Source organism: Ctenopharyngodon idella, chromosome 15 (assembly GCF_019924925.1).
Source record: "Ctenopharyngodon idella isolate HZGC_01 chromosome 15, HZGC01, whole genome shotgun sequence".
NCBI classification, from domain to species: domain Eukaryota; kingdom Metazoa; phylum Chordata; class Actinopteri; order Cypriniformes; family Xenocyprididae; genus Ctenopharyngodon; species Ctenopharyngodon idella.
Window position 1 is genome coordinate 4638284 of NC_067234.1, and position 19043 is coordinate 4657326.

General features: G+C 37.8%; 1 protein-coding gene across 11 annotated transcripts in view; it reads left to right on the plus strand.

The window, feature by feature from the left end:
• The window catches only part of robo2 (roundabout, axon guidance receptor, homolog 2 (Drosophila)), a 502406-nt gene that overhangs the window by 418773 nt on the left and 64590 nt on the right, over positions 1 to 19043 (plus strand). For all 11 annotated transcript variants that reach the window (XM_051864113.1, XM_051864123.1, XM_051864120.1 and 8 more), the window contains 4 exons: positions 8512 to 8669; positions 10454 to 10574; positions 10931 to 11069; positions 17509 to 17645. In XM_051864113.1, the coding sequence (XP_051720073.1) occupies positions 8512 to 8669; positions 10454 to 10574; positions 10931 to 11069; positions 17509 to 17645 (555 nt within the window). The remainder of the gene's footprint in view (positions 1 to 8511; positions 8670 to 10453; positions 10575 to 10930; positions 11070 to 17508; positions 17646 to 19043) is intronic.

Consider the following 19043-nt stretch of genomic DNA (forward strand, 5'->3'; position numbering starts at 1 on the left):
GAATCGAATCGTGAAAATTGTGTCAATACCCAGCCCTAATATTTACCACAGGCAAGTCATTTAGTGTTCACAGCGTGTTAGTTCACTAAAGAAATGAACTCTAGAGGGGAGTGTTTCACTAAATATATACACTATGTTAGCTTATATATTCATTATTTACTTATAAATGTATTTATATTACACAGTAACTGTGTTAATGATTATATTTCGAAGCAATTTTATGTTTAACGAACTGTGACTTCAATACAGAGGAATGTACTGAACCGTCATGTTTGTGTACTGTTACACCCTTAGTAGATAGATAGATAGATAGATAGATAGATAGATAGATAAATAGATAGTGAATAACCTACACACAAACACAAAGCTGATGTGTAATGTCATTGTGTATTGTCACAAGCACACACTCTCTCACACACATCTACACTCACTCAGAGGCTCAGCACTGGTACATTAATGCGGCATCTCCAGCAGAGAGTTTAATTAAACAAGGGACACAGTTGATATCAGACACCTTTTCACAAGCCACCATCCAGTTCAATTAACTGCAGCAAAGCGTTAAAGTAGAAGACTGCAATCAGCGCAAACGACACAGATTCTCTTTCAGTCTCATTGTGGACGTGTGTGTTGCACGTAAGTATAACTATTAGTCTGAGTGATACTCTATTGAACACCAGCATTAGGCCTCCTTGCAGAGCTCCGCCGAGGGGCTCAAGTTATCTTTCAAAGGTCAGCCTGCAATGTCAAGTTCAGAAAACTGAAGCATGCATCAGAAAATAAAATTACTATGTAGAGCTCACCTGCTGTTACTGTATTGAAATGTTGTTTTTGTGTGTGTGGACGTGTTTTCACGGTGCAGCTGGCTTCTGTCACACCCAGCAGAGCTTGCGTCACAGTGCATCACTTCCACATGAATGAATCCCACCAAAACACATTGGATGAAAACATTCCAAACATGATGTAAACATAGATATTAAACTCATAGCTCTTAGGCCATATTTTTATCTTATGCTATTATTCGTCTGTCTGTAACAATCTTCCTTTAGGAATAAGCTTTGAAAGGGAGAGAGATTGATTTCAGCCCATTTCCAGTCTAAACCCCACTCATCTGAAGTGACATGTCTCTGCTAAGACCACGCAGGCAAAGGGAAAATCCAAAAGGCAGCCATGCTAAAATTACCTCTGACCCACAAAGAAATATATATATAAATATGAGTTTAATTTGACCACAGCTGATTCTACGAAAGAGTTCCCCAAGGGAACTCGTGACGATTTCACATCTTGACAAACTAATTAAAGAGCAGAAGAAAGGATAGAGCAGAGGGAGATCTCAGGAAAGCCATCTTCTCAGCTGCTTAAAAATAGACCAAATGGAAAGTTCACCACCTTCATCAAGCGATGGAGATCTTTGATATCTGTGGAATTAAGAGCAGCCTTCATTTTATTAATCTTTCTCTCTTTCCCGCTCACTCTGTCCTTTGGAAGTCTGTGCGATTCTGAGGCGTGTAGAAATAGTAGATGAGCTTCAGAGGAGAGAGAGGTTTTGGCTTTTGATCAGGCGTTCGCTCTAGCAGGTTTCTCACCACGCCGCTGAGGCTTCAAAACTCAGCAGTTGTTCATTACGGTGGATCAGGCACACCGTACGGCTGCTGGAACTTTCTTTGGAACACGTGGGTTGCTTTTGAAGTGGCTGACGATCTGCAGTGTGTGTGGATCATGCTGGAAAACCAGCTTAGACTAGTATGAGTTTCCATGTTGGTCCAAGCTGCTTTATGCTGATTAGTGCTGGTCTAGCTAGCATTACTCACCAGTAAAGCATGTCATTTTCTGAGATTATTTACTTTAGAGCCAGTTATTTATTTTATTTATTTTTACAAAACTGTATGATTTTCTTTCCTCCATAGAACACAAAAGAGAAGTTTAGCAAAATGTTGAAACTTTTTATATGATTTTCAGTGAAACAAAATGGTATTATATGGCATCAGAAACTATTATTTTACTTTAGAAACTAACTTTTATTTTATATAAATTGTATGTATATTTTTTATTTTATTATTTTTCTGTGTTCTTTTATTTGTTGGGAGATTAATGATATCTCTCGAGGGTAGCATGTACAGGGTGAAAAGCAACAGTCTGTAATGAAGGGTCAACAGGAAGTGGATCCATTTGCAGCTTTATTCACGATAGCAGAGATACAGACAAGGACAGAGCAATACCGTCAACAGGGACAGGCAGGGGTCGAGGCTGGCAGCAAGAATCAGAGACGGGTCACAGGCAAGGATCAAGACAGGCGGCAAACAATCACAGTCCAGAGTACAGGCAAAGTTCAGGGCAGGCGGCAGAGGTTCACAGATAACAAACAGTCCAGGTAATAACAAGATATCAGTCCACAGAATAACGCTCAGAAATGACCACCGTAGCAAATCAAGACTTCGGGAAGATGTGGTGTGTGTGCGTGTCTTAAATAGTGTGTGCATGATGTAGTGCAGGTGAGAGTGCAATCAGTCCCAGGAATGAGGGCCTATGGGAAATGGAGTCCGAATGGCAGAGAGTCAATATTCCGGTGATGGCTCCCTCCGGCGGTCCGGAGGATGAACCGTGGGAGCCATATTCATGACACAGTCCTAGTATTGAGCCTTGCGGTACTCCATTTATTTTATTTTATTTTATTTTTTTATTTTATTTTATTTATTTTTATTTTATTTATTTATTTTTTTAAATTTTATTTTATGTGTTCTTTTATTAATTTGTTGGGAGATTAATGATATCTCCCAAGGGTAGCATGTACAGGGTGAAAAGCAACAGTCCTAGTACTGAGCCTTACAGTACTCCATTTTTTTTTTTTTTTTTTTTTTTTTTCTCAGCCCATCAGCATACCATGTTGAGGACCAGCTTCTCCAGAGCTGGAAAATTTGAAAACCGAATATTTTTGCATTTTAAAACTCATATAGCAATAATTAAAGATGGTAATTTTGCGTAGCTTGTGTTTTCATAGACTGCTTCATTCTTTGGATTATTACGGACCGAATTGTGATACTTAACGATAATTCTGCTTTGACACACATATAATACCAAGGTATCAGCGCCCACCAGGGCTCCACGCTCTGCAGCTGGTCAGAGTGTCATTTTTACACAGGAAGATGGAGACATTTGGCATCTCTTACAGACCCAGAAGTGCCTCCTTAAATGATTTTTTGGAAGGAATTGTGTCTATAGTTGTGAAGGGTGTTTAATTACCAAGTCACAGTGAAAATTAGCCACCTAGCGTCTGTGTGCATTATGCAAATGCATGCTGTTTTCATTCACAATTAAGTGATTAGAAAGTTGTCGTTCTGGTTTTTTTATACCATTCTCTCCTCATCCCTCTCTCCTTCTCCCCATCTTCCTCATTTTGTCTTTGCTTTTCAGCAATATCACAGTAATGAAGCTATTACTTTGAGTGAATTTTAATGAGTTTTTAGCTAACATTTTAATGAGCTATACATTACCATAAAGCCCAGGATTAAGCCAAATTGAATTTGGGAAGTGCACGTAGAGGACAGAGGAACGAGCAGGGAGGTTCATTAAGAGTTAATTATATTGTTTGTGATGAGCTTGTGTTCCGGAGCCAAGGGTCCAGTCGGAGGCGTTAGCATGGGGCGGAAGTCATTAGCGGGTTGGCTTGCGGCTATCTTGTTAGCCTAACGTTGGAGGTGCAGCTTTTGAAGGTGAGAGGTGTTTGGTTGCCAGTACATACACCTCCATTTGACCTTATGTTGTTGTAAAATTAAGCTAATTACAATTGCTACATCGTAACCCTAAACTTTTGCCATTTTTACATGTGTAGCGAAACATTATTTATTCCCTTTTCAAACAGTTTTTTCTTATAGTCACCACCAGTGTAGGGGGTAATGCATTACAAGTAACACAAGTTACGTAATCAGATTACTTTTTTCAAGTAACGAGTAAAGTAACGCATTACTTAATTTTTAAATTTCCAACAAAATATCTGAGTTATTTTTTTAAATAAGTAACGCAAGTTGCTTTACTTTCCCATGTATTGGCTGACAGCTCTCCTGTCCCTATGTTGTGAGAAATCAGGAGTAAGTGCTGAGGCGTGGTGTGTGATGGTTAACAAAAACAAGACAAAAATACTGAGGACAAAAATATGTTTTGCAGTCTAAACAATGGTTCAATGGCCATGTGTAAGTGTACAATCACTTTAAGATAGCAAAACTTGACAAAGAGACACTCTTTGTCCTTGCTCACATTTGAAACGGGTTCATACATGAATGGACAGTCAGAAGTGCTTCGACTGAGATTCTCTGTGAATGTTCTAGAGAGAATAATGTGTGCATATGTGGGATAGAGGCAGCAATGTTTTTGCAGCTGTTAATGCTGCATTTAGTCCATAGGGTGGAGGAGGGTGATGATGATGATGTTGATGAAGGCAAGAAGTGTGTGTGTGTGTGTGTGTGTGTGTGTGTGTGTGTGTGTGTGTGTGTGTGTGGAGGGCTTTATTTGCAGTGCGAGGTTGTGTAGATGGGGTTTACAGGGGTCACTGGGGCTCTAGCTCATAACAGAACTGATATACCCTGCAAACAAATGGAACAGCTTTCTTACCCACTACGGACTGGGGCACATTTTCACATTACTCTTGCCTGTAACTCTCTCTCACACACACATAAGCATGTATACACACAGAGCCAGGGGCAGCGCAGAAGAAAAAAATGTGCTGTTTCTCTCAAAGTGACATATTTACACTCTTTCATGCGAGAGCCACATCGAAACAGCATCAGCTGTAGTGAACACTTTTGAGAGGCACTCAAATGAAATGCTATCACTGCTTATAGCATGCTGGGAAAACACTCATCTATCCGCAACCGTTCTCTTTTTCACTCTCTCTCTTTCTCGATCAGTATGTTGTTGTTATAAAGTGCAGTAGAAGTGTGATATTGCTCTAGGCCAGTTCTGTAATCCCACTGTGTTTTGACCTTTGCTGGCGCTGATGCAGACACAAGCTACTGTACCAACACTAGTGCATGATGGGTAAAAACAAACAGACTCTTATGCACAAATTAACACATTATCCATTCCACAGGTCTGTGTGTATGGTCTTGTCAGTTTGTCTTAAAATAATTTATAATAATTTATGTGTGTGTGTGTATACGTGATCACAGCGTGCTGATATACAGCCATATTGCACGGCTACGAGTGTGATATTGCATTTATACAACAGTTCGACGACATAAGTGTGTAAATAAATAAGAACAACAATGGAGTGTCTTTAAAAACCCTCTTTTGTGCAGAACTACTTCCTTCCGCCACGGATTCAAATATCAAAATCTCCAAAAATGTCTAAACAAATTGTAAAATAGGCGCTGTTTATATATGAGCCACATATTTGAGGTCTAAAAACTACATTCAATGGCACAACAACAGTAGAATTTGTAAAAAAACAAAACAAAACAAAAAAGTGGTAGATTTGCACGACCACCATGACAGTCGCTGCAAGTAGAGTGATACAAACGGTGAAACGGTTCCAGTTCTCAGCCAATCAGATTCGAGAACCAAACTATTACAAGTTATTTTAAAGGGTTAGTTCACCCAAAAATGAAAATTTGTTATTAATTACTCACCCTCATGTCGTTCCAAACCGGCTTTACGAATCTTTTGTTTCGAATCAGCCAAAGGCACATGAACCATTGAAATTTCGAAACGTTTCGAAACACTTAAGACATACAAAGCCTCGTTTACTGAAATCACGTGACTTTGGCAGTTTGATGCATACTCCGAACCACTAATTTGAAACAAAAGATTCATAAAGCTTCAAAGTTTCATGAAGCAGTGTTTTGAAATCGCCCATCACTAGATATTGTTGAATAAAGTCGTTATTTCATTTTTTTGGCGCACAAAAAGTATCCTTGTCGCTTCATAACATTAAGGTTGAACCACTGTAGTCACATGAACTGTTTTAAATACGTCTTTAGAAGCTTTCTGGGCATTGAAAGTGTTAATTATCTTGCTGTCAATGCAGGCCTCACTGAGCCATCAGATTTGATCAAAAATATCTTAATTTGTGTTCCAAAGATGAACGAAGGTCTTAGGGGTGTGGAACAACATGAGAAATTAATGACAGAATTTTCATTTTTGGGTGAACTAACCCTTTAAGATTTTATATATATTGTTTTCATCAACTATACTAAACTATTATAAATAGCTATTGTTATTTCGTCAACTACTTCTCATAAGTCATGTGAGAGGTTTTTGGGCTATAGTAGAATCTGAGATCACATTTACAGACTTGTAACAAAGATTTGATTAGATTTTTTTTTCCCCCTAAGGTGCCAAACATGTAGCCAAAAAATAAGGGAAAAAAAAAAAAAAAAAAAAAAAACTCTGATATCGGGCCCTTTAATTGCCTTTGGCATTGACTATATCTGACAACTCCAAACACACTTAAGTACAAAGTAGCATCTGTCCTTTTTTAATGATCTTCTTGGCTTCCCTCCATTGCATCATCTCCTGTTACACTTTTCCACCACAGAACCCTTAACTTCAGCTCCGAAAGTTTTGAAATCTCGCCAAAAAAACTGCAAAGTTGCCAATGCAGCCCAAAAACACCCCCTCTGCCTCTACCAGCCATCCTCCAGGAGGAAGAGAAGGAGGGTGGCAGAGGAATATTCGGCAGATAAGCCTCTCCTTTAGCCTCCAGCCTGACAGACAGATGCTGCTCTCGCTAGCATGCGGGGGAGGGAGACCAACAATACATAAATATTAATCAGATGGAAGATTGAGAGGCTCATCGCACCCAGAGAGAGACAGAGAGAAGGAGACATGTAAGAAAGCTGAATGTCAAGGCTTTTGGAGGGATGAAAATGTAATTATGCGTATTGAATGTCTGTATACGCCCTAAGGCCAGAGAAAGTCATGAAGTTAAGAAATGTAAAACTACACACACATACACAGCGCTTTGTCTTATTCTACAGCATTGTTCATATTTGAACAAACCACTAACTCTAAGTATAAAACTTTAGAATGTAACTTGCCCTGCACCAACTGAATGATATCTTAAATCATTTCTTGAGGAGAGGTATTACGTAATAGTAAGATGCTGAACTTCAGATTTTTGCCTAAAGAGGAAACGGGTAAAAAACAAAGCCACAGTCTTACATTGAAGGAGGGACTACATCTAGCTATATGTGACTATATCTAGCTATAATAAATTAGTATTATTAGTATTATTTTCTGTTCTGGCAGTATGAAAGTGCTTTTATAAAATGACTTATTGTGATAAAAGACAATTTTTCAAGAAATAAAACTAATAATATAATAATAATAATAATAATAATAATTATTATTATTATTATTATTATTTTCTGGCAGTATGAAAATGCTTCTATAAAATAACTTATTGTGATAAAAGACTATTTTTCAAGAAATAAAATTATTATATTTTTATTATTACTATTTTACTGTAACTCTAGGGTTTAATACTACTACTACTACTACTACTACTAATAATAATAATAATAATAATATTTATATTTAATTATATATTTCTTATAATCTATTTATATATAAATATAATAATAATAATAATAATAAATTAGGCACATTCATATCAACTGATGTGTGGTCAGAGCTAGAGTTTGAACGGCTTTCAACGCTGTTTAGCCAATCAGATTTCCAAGTCAGGGTGCTCTCATTCATAATTATAATTAAATCACTTTAAAGTCATTATCTGATTCATAAATCTTAACTAAGACAAGAGCTTTTTTCTTTTTTCTCTATTAACACATTAAGACGAATCCATCATTTTGTCTCTCACAGGTCAGTGCTAGAGTATAATTACCTGCCTTATTTATTAATAAAGCGGTGTTGATGAATATGAAGATGCGTACAGGTGTGTTTATTAATTCATTGCATTTATTCTTTGCTGATAATCATGTGACCTCGTGTATGTTTTTGCTGTCTAGTTTATTGCTGCATTAGTCGTGGCCAGAGGCGTAGTTGGTGTGATGAAAGGGTGAGCATGGGTGATTAGTTGGCAGAGATTTACCCGCCCACCCGCCGCCTCTGTATGTGCGTTCATTCTTCTGCTCCTGCATATGGGTGACATAGAGCTGGAGGGCACAATATCTCTTCCCTCTCTCTGTTTGTTCTCCTGTCTCGATAGGGAACCCCATTAAGTCCAATTAAGTTTTTTTTGTAGTCACCCCATCAAATAAAACTCGCACACACCCTCCTGCAGACAGATGCCTTCACACACAGCGTGATTTACTGCTGTTCATCTGACCTTAAAATAGGCCTTCTGAACAGAACTTTCAACAGGTGTTTCTCTGCATTCCTGTTGAACGTGAGCTAACATTTGAACACTGCTGGAGAGCGTTAGCATTTTAAAGGACTTAATGAAATGGCATCTGTTTCAGCAACAAAAGTACATTTATTTGTGCCTCAGGGATTGTAAGCATGACTAAATTTGCAAATGGTTAAAGAATGAGCTCATCTTTCTCTCTCTCTCTCTTTCAGTGTTACGTGATGATTTCAGACAGAACCCTACGGACGTGGTGGTGGCTGCTGGAGAGCCGGCCATCTTGGAGTGTGTTCCCCCTCGTGGCCACCCGGAACCCACCATCTACTGGAAGAAAGACAAAGTCAGAATCGACGAGAAGGATGACAGGATCAAGGTGAGAACTGGAGACAGAACTAATCATATGTAAATACTGATGAAGGAAGGAAATATATAAATAAGATTTGTTATTTTGAAAAGCCGTTGTAAATATCCTTTAAATTCACTTACTAAAAAGTTTTGCAAGAAAAAAAAATGTTTTATTTATTTTGTCATATTTATATTAATTTTATTTTGGTTTGTTTTGTTTTGCAAAGCCATTGTAAATATAAAGAAAAATCTAAAACAAATTTCTTCTAAAGAGTTTTGCGAGAAAAAGACATTTATTTTTTCACATTTATATGGATTTTATTTATTTATTTACTTTTTTTTTTTTTTGCAAAGCCCGTGTAAATATAAAGAAAAATCTAAAACAAAATTGTACAGAGCCCCTAAAAGGGGCATTAAAAAATATGAGATGGGAGGAAACATTATTCGTCAATGCTTTTGCATTCTCTCGCAAATGTTTTGCGTTCCCCTGAGAAACTTTGCATTCGCTCGCAAAGAACACAAAAGGTTTCATCATCATGTCCCTTTGGAAGCTCTGTAAAATTGCTATCTATAATATTATATAATCCCTATATATAATATATACTTTTTTTTTCTAAACTAAATTATTTAGTTTAGAACACTTAGTTTTTATACAGTTATTTGAGTAACACTTTACAATAACAAATTTAATTTGTTAACATTAGTTAACTATGGAAGCTTGTTTCCACCACTGAATAAAAAATAAAAAAGGTAATTGCGACTTATATCATGCAATTCTTACTTTATAATATGCAACTGCGACTTTATATAACACAATTCTTACTTTATAATTTGCAATTGCGGGTTATATAAATTCGCAATTCTGAGAAAAAAAGTATGTTTTTTTTTTCCCCTCAGAATTGGACTTTATAACTCACAATTACAAGTTTATATCTCACAATTCTGAAAAAAGAATAGCGAGAAATAAACTTGCAATTGTGAGAAAAAGTCAGAATTGCGAGAAATAAACTCGCAATTGCGAGAAATAAACTCGCAGTTGCAAGTTTATTTTTTCGCAATTCTAACTTTTTTTCTCACAATTGCGAGTTTATTTCTCACAATTCTGACCTTTTTTCTGCACAATTGCGAAAAAGGTCAGAATTACGAGAAATAAACTCGCAGTTGTGAGAAAAAAGTTAGAATTGCGAAAAAATAAACTCGCAACTGTGAGAAAAAAAGTCAGAATTGTGAGAAATAAACTCGCAATTGCGAGAAAAAAAGTCAGAATTGGGAGAAATACACTCGCAATTGCAAGAAAAAAAGTCAGAATTGTGAGATAAAAGTCCAATTACCTTTCAATTTTTTTTTATTCCATGGCGGAAACAAGCTTCCATAGTTAACTGCATAAGTAAGCATGAACTAACAATGAACAATACTTTTATCTTAGTTAATGTTAATCTCAACATTGCCTAAAACATTATTAAAATAATAATAATAAAAAAAATATTAGTATATTATATTGTTATTAATTAATGAACATAAGCAAAGGTTAATGCATGCTGTGAAAATATATTGCTTGTTTTTGTAAGTTAACAAACCTTATTGTAAAGTGTTACCATTTTTTGCAACAAAGAAAGCCTTATTTGAGGTGTGGAATAGTGGTTAATGATCTGGCCTTTTAATGATCTGACAATTACAGCTTCAAAACCAAGAAAAGGTGAATCATAAACCACATCTATTTTGCCCTTGAGCAAGGTACTAAAGAGAGAGTTTCGTAGTAACTGATCTCATGAGATGTTGCAGAGACTGTAACGTTCCATTGTTCTCTTTCAGATCCGTGGAGGGAAGCTGATGATCTCCAACACGAGGAAGAGCGACGCTGGCATGTACATCTGTGTGGGTACCAACATGGTCGGCGAGAGAGACAGTGAGACGGCCCAGGTCACCGTGTTTGGTACGTGCCAATTCTGATATCTGACATTTCAAACCACAAAAAACGTCTTTAAAAATATCACAAAATCTCTGAATCATGCCCAGAAATTGTTTAACATCTCAGCTTTTGTAAACAAGCAAGTTTGAGTGCTTCGTTTCTCCATCATGAGAGAATGTGTCATGTTTAATTCCTCTGTTATGCTTGTGTCCTCAAGTTAGTCATAAAACATGCTGGGACACAAAAGCGTATCGTACTCTTATACAATACCACAAATCTCTGTAAGAGCTTCTGTTCGGTGTATGACTCAATGCTGAGTCACAGCGAGTGAATGAGGTCTCAGCGTCCCTTATGTCCTTTCTCGTCTGGGTGTCTTTCAGAGAGGCCCACGTTCCTACGACGGCCCATTAACCAGGTGGTTCTGGAGGAGGAGGCGGTGGAGTTTCGCTGTCAGGTGCAGGGAGACCCACAACCATCCGTCCGCTGGAAAAAAGACGAAATTGACGTCCCCCGCGGGAGGTGAGACGGGGACACGCTGGCAGAGACGTCTGCCAATCTAAAGCATTATTTCAAATGTCTACTCGTATAGCCATCTGTGATGTAGGTGTTGAGCTCCATGCTGGGCCCATTTTCAGAAACACACGAGCTCTGTCGTGAGGCCCCCTGCAGATAATATAAGCCTCATTGGTTGGTATTCTTTTGCTCCGTGCTGAGGCCCTGAGGTAAAGACAGGTGAGGCTGCAGGTGGACGGGTGCAGGTGAGGATCTGGCACAGCAAAAGAGAAGTTAGTCACCCTCAGGCCTCTTCATTCTAACTGCAATAGTGAGATAAAGAGAGGGAGAGAGGACGAGAACACTTTTGACAAAGATCATCCTTCAGGCGGTACAAAAAAAAAAAAGATTTAGTCACGGACCAGATACATTGTGTCAAAAGCAATAAATTTTGGTTTTGAATTCGTAAAAAAAAAACACAAGATTTGATAGGAAATGATCACAAGACTGAGAATGTTCATCTAATTGGATAATATTACTAATATTACTCATATTTTTCAGCAAGGACACATTAAATTAATCTAAATTGACAGTAAAGATGTTTATAATGTTGAAAAAGATTCAAATAAATGCAGTTCATAAATGCTGAACTTCCTTTTCATCAAAGAATCCTGAAAATATGCATTAGTTTCCACAAAATCTTAGAAGGGTTAGTTCACCCAAAAATGAAAATTCTGTCATTAATTACTCACCCTCATGTCGTTCCACACCCGTAAGACATTCATTCATCTTCAGAACACAAATTAAGATATTTTTGATCAAATCCGATGGTTCAGTGAGGCCTCTATTGACAGCAAGATAATTTACACTTTCAAATGCCCAGAAAGCTACTAAAGACATATTTAAAACAGTTCATGTGACTACAGTGGTTCAACCTTAATGTTGAATAATGAAGCTACGAGAACACTTTTTGTGCGCCAAAAAAACAAAATAATGATTTTATTCAACAATATCTAGTGATGGGTGATTTCAAAACACTGCTTCATGAAGCTTCCAAGCTTTACGAATCTTTTGTTTCGAATCAGTGGTTCGGAGTGTGTATCAAACTGCCAAAGTCACACCCTTATGACGTAACGAAGCCTCGTTTACTGAAATCATGTGACTTTGGCAGTTTGATACATACTCCGAACCACTGATTTGAAACAAAAGATTCGTAAAGCTTCGAAGCTTCATAAAGCAGTGTTTTGAAATCACCCATCACTGGATATTGTTGAATAAAGTGTTGACCTTATCAAATAAATGCAGACTTTGTGAGCATAAGAGACATCTTTCAAAAACATTAAATACATCTTACCAATCCTGAACTTATATAAATGGTAGTCTGTATTTGCCAAAATACCTAAAATACCATGGAACATGGCCACAAAAACACGGTGTGACCATTTTACCGTGTCCAAAACCCCACTGTAAAAACATGTTACTTTTTGATTTGATGAAATCATCTGAGAGTCAAGTACTAAAATAAATATTCAAAACAGCATCAGCGATTGAGACAGCTCCAAACACGTGTGTGTTCACAGCCAGCAGATAAGGATGCGAGCAGCGGCTGTGTTTTTTGAGTGCTATCATGCCTTGTTTGTTTGTCTGTGTCTGTGATATGGTACAGGTCACCGGGCCACATGCTCTTACAACAAGCACGCAGACAAAATAAACCATCACATCTCTGTGTACTTTTCCCACATTCTCCATATCTTCACAGATTTCAAACTACTCCTGTTCAACAATTCTGAAAGGCCATTGTTTTCAAAGTTTCAGACTATGAATCATATCAGAATATGTACTGTAATATGGGCTCTAAAACCAGTGCGGATGAATTTTTATCCGTTAATTATTAGTTCATTGACGTCATTCATCACGATTATATTCTGTTCGGTAGTGTCCAAATGCTACACGTAATAAACTCATAAAGATAAAGATATATCCTAATTACTTTACCATGTTCCTTTCATCGGATCACAAATGTCGTTCCGTGCATTTCCGTGAAGACTTTTCTTGGTTTATTAGTTTTGTAAGAAACAATTAGATTAATCTACATTATTCAGCTGTCAGTTAAAACATACATAGTAATTAATTCAGCGAGTGCGACAATCAGTGTATCTGTCAGGTAATAATTCAACACGCTTCTTCTCTTTTCTTTCCAAGAAGCATATCGAGAAATTAATTAGGTTTTGAGAAAGAAACAATGACAATCTAATAATTAAATAACTCACAGTCGCGCAGCACGTAATTACCACAAGACCCATACTAGACAAAACACGTGTCTCGTGGTCTTATTTTATTTCCTGTCTCTGAAACGGCAGATTATTTTAATTTTGACATTCTCAGCCATCGCCCGTTGTGCAGAGTCACTTGTATTTTCCTCATCATCTCTCTCTCTCATGATTATGTAGATGTCTGACTTCAAAGAGCTGGCGTATGTGGTAGATAACGGGTTGGCAACCAGTTGACCTTCAGGTTATACAATCACACAGACATGCACATGCAACGTGTTAACCCACAACGCAATGTTTCAGTAACATTTAAATGGTGAAAACCGCATCCGATCCAAACACCAAATCTTTTTCTTGTCAATTTTGAATTCTTTTACAGAATTCCACAAGCTTCTGCTGATGTCGGGATGCCTGTGCTCTTCATACAGAGATGGGATATGAATTCATTAGCTTGTCAAAGTAACACCAGGCCATTTGGCGCAGACTTTCGCAGCAACTCTGAGCTCCAAGTACGAATTAACAAGGAAAAGACACTCAAAAGCTGTGTCTGCAAATGTTTACACCCCAAATCTGTCAGCAACGCATGCCGCGTAATATGTGTGTGTGTTGTTTAGAGACCATTGGAGTGTAGTGTGTCCTCAGCATTGCCTTGCTTCATGTGTAATTGCATTCCTCTCCTAATAGAGAACAGATCCAGCTCAGAGAGGAAGCACATACAGAGCGCTACTGTTTCTTTGTGTGTGTGTGTGTGTGTGTGTGTGTGTGTGTGTGTGTGTGTGTGTGTGTGTGTGTGTGTGTCCGTGTGTGTTTTTCTCGTTTTTACCAGACTCGTTTCATGCAATATTTAGTCTTAGTGGTTGAAAATCTGATTAGCATCTGTTTATGTTGTTTCTTTAATCTCCGTCTCTCTCTCTCTTTCTGTATCCAATCATGTCAGACTTTGCCTCAGGCTCTGTCAGAAAGACACTTGATACATTGGAGTGTTTAGCTTCTGTGAAGTGTCATTCTCCTTACGTTTTCATTCGAACAGTATCAGCTTTATTCTCCAAAACCTGACTTGAACCTGGACTTTATGACATTGCATATATGATCAAACTTTATCAGGTCATCCCTAATATAGGGCTGTCAAGTGATTAAAATTTTAATCTAATTAATCACAAATTTGGCTGAGAAATTACCACTAAAAGTAGCTTTAGAAAGAGATATTATATTTGATTCAACATAGAATTTATTACACACAACCTTTTAGGCTACAACAGCCGTGATGCCATGAGGGTGAGTAAATTATGACAGAATTTTTATTTTTGGGTGAACTACCTTTAATGGGTTTTTATTAATATGGAATATATATATATATATATATATATATATATATATATATATATATATATGAAATAATACTTTAAATAAGAAACTAAAACTGCCAGTAGGTGGCGCTAAATGTCTAAATAAGTAAGTCATTGGGCCCTATCATACACCTGGCACACTGCGACGCCAAGCATGACGCAAGTGTTTTTTTGCTAGTTTTAGCCCGACGCAGTTATCATTTTCATGTCCAGCGGCCACATTGTTTAAATAGCAAATACCCATTTGTTCGCCCTTGGGCGTGCTGTTCGGGCACATTGGCGTGTTGCTATTTTGAGGCAACTGAAAATGATTGCGCAGTATTTTTTATTTATTTATTTATTTTTGTTATTTAAAGGGCGTGTTAGTAATATGCCCTTATAGGCGGGTGCACAACAAGCTTATTACACACACAGGGACGCACAGCAGCATACAAACATGCCAAATATTAAAAATAAAAAGATGTAAATAGCAATCCGCCATGGTGCAAGCGCACCTGGTTAGTTTATTGCAAGTTACGCCCCCCCAAAACACACCCATTACTCATTAAGAAACTAGGTACAACCCTTTTGGACCATTTTTTCCATCGTTAAACTAGCAAAAGTGGATTCGGGCACACTGTAAGTGCACCTGCGGCATGGTCTTCAGACCTTGCGCTTAGATCTTTAAAATAGGGCCCAGTAAGTCATTCATTCGATTTGTTCAAACAGCCGATTGATTCAGAAATGAAGTTAATGGCTCTCTTTATGAATGGGTCATTGAATCATTTGTTCACCCCATTCGTTCAAAATGCGAGTTCATTCGGAAACACAGAAAAACGTTATTTTTTCTAATCTGGGCTGGGCTTGTTTGTTTTTTAATAACAAAGAAAAAAGTTTTTGGCAAAAGCAAAGGCCTTTTTAACACCAAAAGTGAAATGAGTAAGCCTCAGGCTGAAGGAAATGCAAATTCATGCCTGTACAGTAGAGGGCGCAGCTCAAACAACCTTTTAGCTGTGCTGCTATTCTGGACCACAGAAGAATAAGACACAGGAGAAGGAAGTTCAACACTTCAGCTTCAGCAACTTCAGCAATAAAAAAAAAAAAAAAAAAATGAAACACAAATGTGATTTTAAAGACATTGGTTAATAAACTGAGATTAAATACATAAAAGTATGTTTGTGTAATTTAACATATATTTAATTCTGAGTTTGCATTTCACTGTTTTTATTCATTTTGAGGAATACTGAATCTGTTTTTGTGCAAGTGAGCTGAGTAAATGCATGTTCACATTTAGTCTAGATCTACAATAACCATCATGTTCACACACAGCGCACACAACACCTCTGCACTTACTGACAATTCCTCTCAACATGGGGACAGAAGAACTGCCAGTCAATGCATGGGACAACAAAGTAACTTGAGTTACTTATTAGAAAAACTAACTCAGATATTTTGTTGTAAATTTAAAAGTAATGTGTTACTTAACTAGTTAAATAAAAAAGTAATCTGATTACCTAACTCGCATTACTTATAATGCGTTACCCCCAACACTGATTGTAACTGCATTCTATAGGCTACATCAGTTTGATTTTGAGGTGAAATGTCCTTGATCCCTATTATTTTTATTATTTTTTTTTTTTTTTCAGTAAAGCAGCACACATTCTGTGAATTGGTTGTATCTAAACAACAGTCTGCTGGAGAATAATTTTGGTCTTATTGGTCCTCATGTCAGGGATCCTGTCTCCTGCGCCACATGGCATGCTCTCTGAGCCCTGCTTCCTGTGGAAGGGCGGATCTGGAGTGACAGACAGCAGACAGAGTGTTGTCTAGCTGTCAGACCAAAAGCTCTATGGCACAACGCTCTCTCACACTTGCTCACAGACACGCATACACACTCCAGAAATCCCAATTATAGCAACCTACTACAAAGAAGACCAACCTGCAAGGCCTGTCAACTTCTCAGCCGCACTTTCACCTCACACACACACACTCACACACAGCTCATCACCTTTGGCTGTCAGTTTCCAGGACATAGTGCTCCTGAAGTACCTAGGAGCTGCCAGAGAGGTGCAGATCAATAAGGCTGGATTCTACATCTCAAATCCCCCTCTGTACTGTCTGACCTGGAATCGGCCTGTTTCTCTGATTAGCTCCCAGATACACCCACTTCTCTCTCACACACACATCGGACGCCTCATAAATATTGGAAGCATCTGCGGTTCCAGTTGAAAGCCTCCTCCTTCTCTGTAGAGTATGTGTCATTGTTGAATAATTGATCTTTCGCTGTCAGCAATAAAAAAAGCTGTGTTTCTATACAGTGCTCTTTCTGAATATACTAGGTTTTCTTTATCTGGTATTCTAAATATCATCTGCTATGATGCATTGTTCATTTTAATGGATACAAATGTCATGGTTTTGTATTCGCTACATATTTAAACAATGACCATTGATCAAATGTGAGCTGGTGATAGTTTCTTATTCCATGGAATAATTTTGGTATGTCTTATGTATTATAATATACTCTGCCATTACTCCAGTCTTCAGTGTCACATGATCCTTCACAAATTCTAATATGCTGATTTGCTGTTCAAGGAACTTTTCTTATTATTATCAATGTTGAAAACAGTTGTGCTATTTAATATTTTTTTCCAGTATTCAAAAGAAGAGCATAGATTTTTTTAATAATATAAAGGTCTTTACTGTCACTTATCAATTTAATGCATCCTCGCCTAATAAAATTTCATTTCTTTTTAATTTCTTTGAAAAACCCAAACTTGAATGGTAATGTATACAATATTACATATTGTGTTTTTTTTATAGACAGAAGTTGTTTCTAATTGATATACTCATATCTGTTCATATGTGTTTCAGGTATGATATTAAATATGATAAAGATGACTATGTGCTGAGGATAAAGAAGGCAGCAGCAAGTGATGAAGGAACCTTCACCTGTGTAGCGGAGAACCGAGTGGGCAAAACAGAGGCGTCCGCCACCCTCACAGTTAGAGGTCAGTTGAGTATCCAAATCTACCACAAAAAGTTAAATCACACTGCTTACAACTTTAGAGCCTGACATGGTGGTTGGTTGCCTTCAAAAATGTGCATTTCATCAAACTGTTTCAAAGCAACTCATGCAATCAGCTTGGTTGAATACTTTTGATTGCATCATTGATTACTAATTACAGTTTTTGATTACTTGATTATAATTATTGATTGCTGAATTCCTAAATTTTGCCCCCTGCCTAAAGGGAATAAATCAATTAAACTAGATTAAAAAAATAAATCAATGAATATATATATATATAATTTTTTTTTTTTTTTTCTCTCTTTGGCAAACAAAATCAAATTAGTGGATCTCAGAAGCCCAACAGTGTGTTTATGCTGACCTGGGTAATTTGACTCTATCATAAGGTTTCCCTTTACTAGAAATCAATAGCGGTATAATGTATTTTGGTGGAGTCTCAGTCTAAAAGAGTGAGATAACCTCCTGACGGGTCTCAAATGAACTCCTGAAGTGTAATTTAGGTGCGGAGTGAGCTTGCCCTGAGCACCAATGCTTTTTATTATTTACACCCCCTAGAATGGAGGCTACCAACCCCCCCCCACGCACACACATAAACACACGCTATCTCCTCGGTTCCACTGTGGCACTCCAGCCCATACCAGCGAAACCATTTCACAGTTTACTGGTGCAGACCGACCCCAGAAAGCCCAGCTCGGGTGGGCAAGGTTAATAAAAATGTTTTTTTTTTTTTTTTCACCATAATCTCCCTCTCTCCCCTTCCACCTCTTCTCTGTCTCCCTTCTCTTCTCACCACATTAAATCAAACTGCTTAGATGCTCTGCGGAGGGTTTTAAAACCTCACATAGGGGGGTTTCGGTGGCCTTCAGGAGGGGGCTGGAGCTGCCAATGGGGACAGCCGTCAATTTTCAGCCTTTTTGAAAGCAGGATTTACAAGCGGACAGAGATCAGCCGTGAAGGGATGTGTGGGGATGCAAACCGGAGGGGTTTTACACAGGCTCCCTTTCAAGAGAGAGAGAGAGACAGAGGAGGGAAGGAAGGAGAGGACAGCACTCTAAGCATGATTGCTCCCTCTTAATGTCAATATGGCATCAGCCTCCTCGACAGCTCCACTATCGCATTAAATATGAACTGCTTTTTTTTTTTGTCAGCTAGTTTCTCTTGGATATTCTGTCAATATTGTCCACATTCTGTCTTGCCGGCTCAGCTTCCTCACTGAGAGCTGTGTATGTAGACCTCATTATTGCAGGTGAAGCAGATCTCATGGCCTGAATTTCATCCCGGACGAGCCCCCATTTTTAATGACTTCACATGAAAATAGATACCTATCAGTTAAGGAGGAGAGAGAAGACTGCTGATTTTGCTTTTCTTAGCTCCACATGCT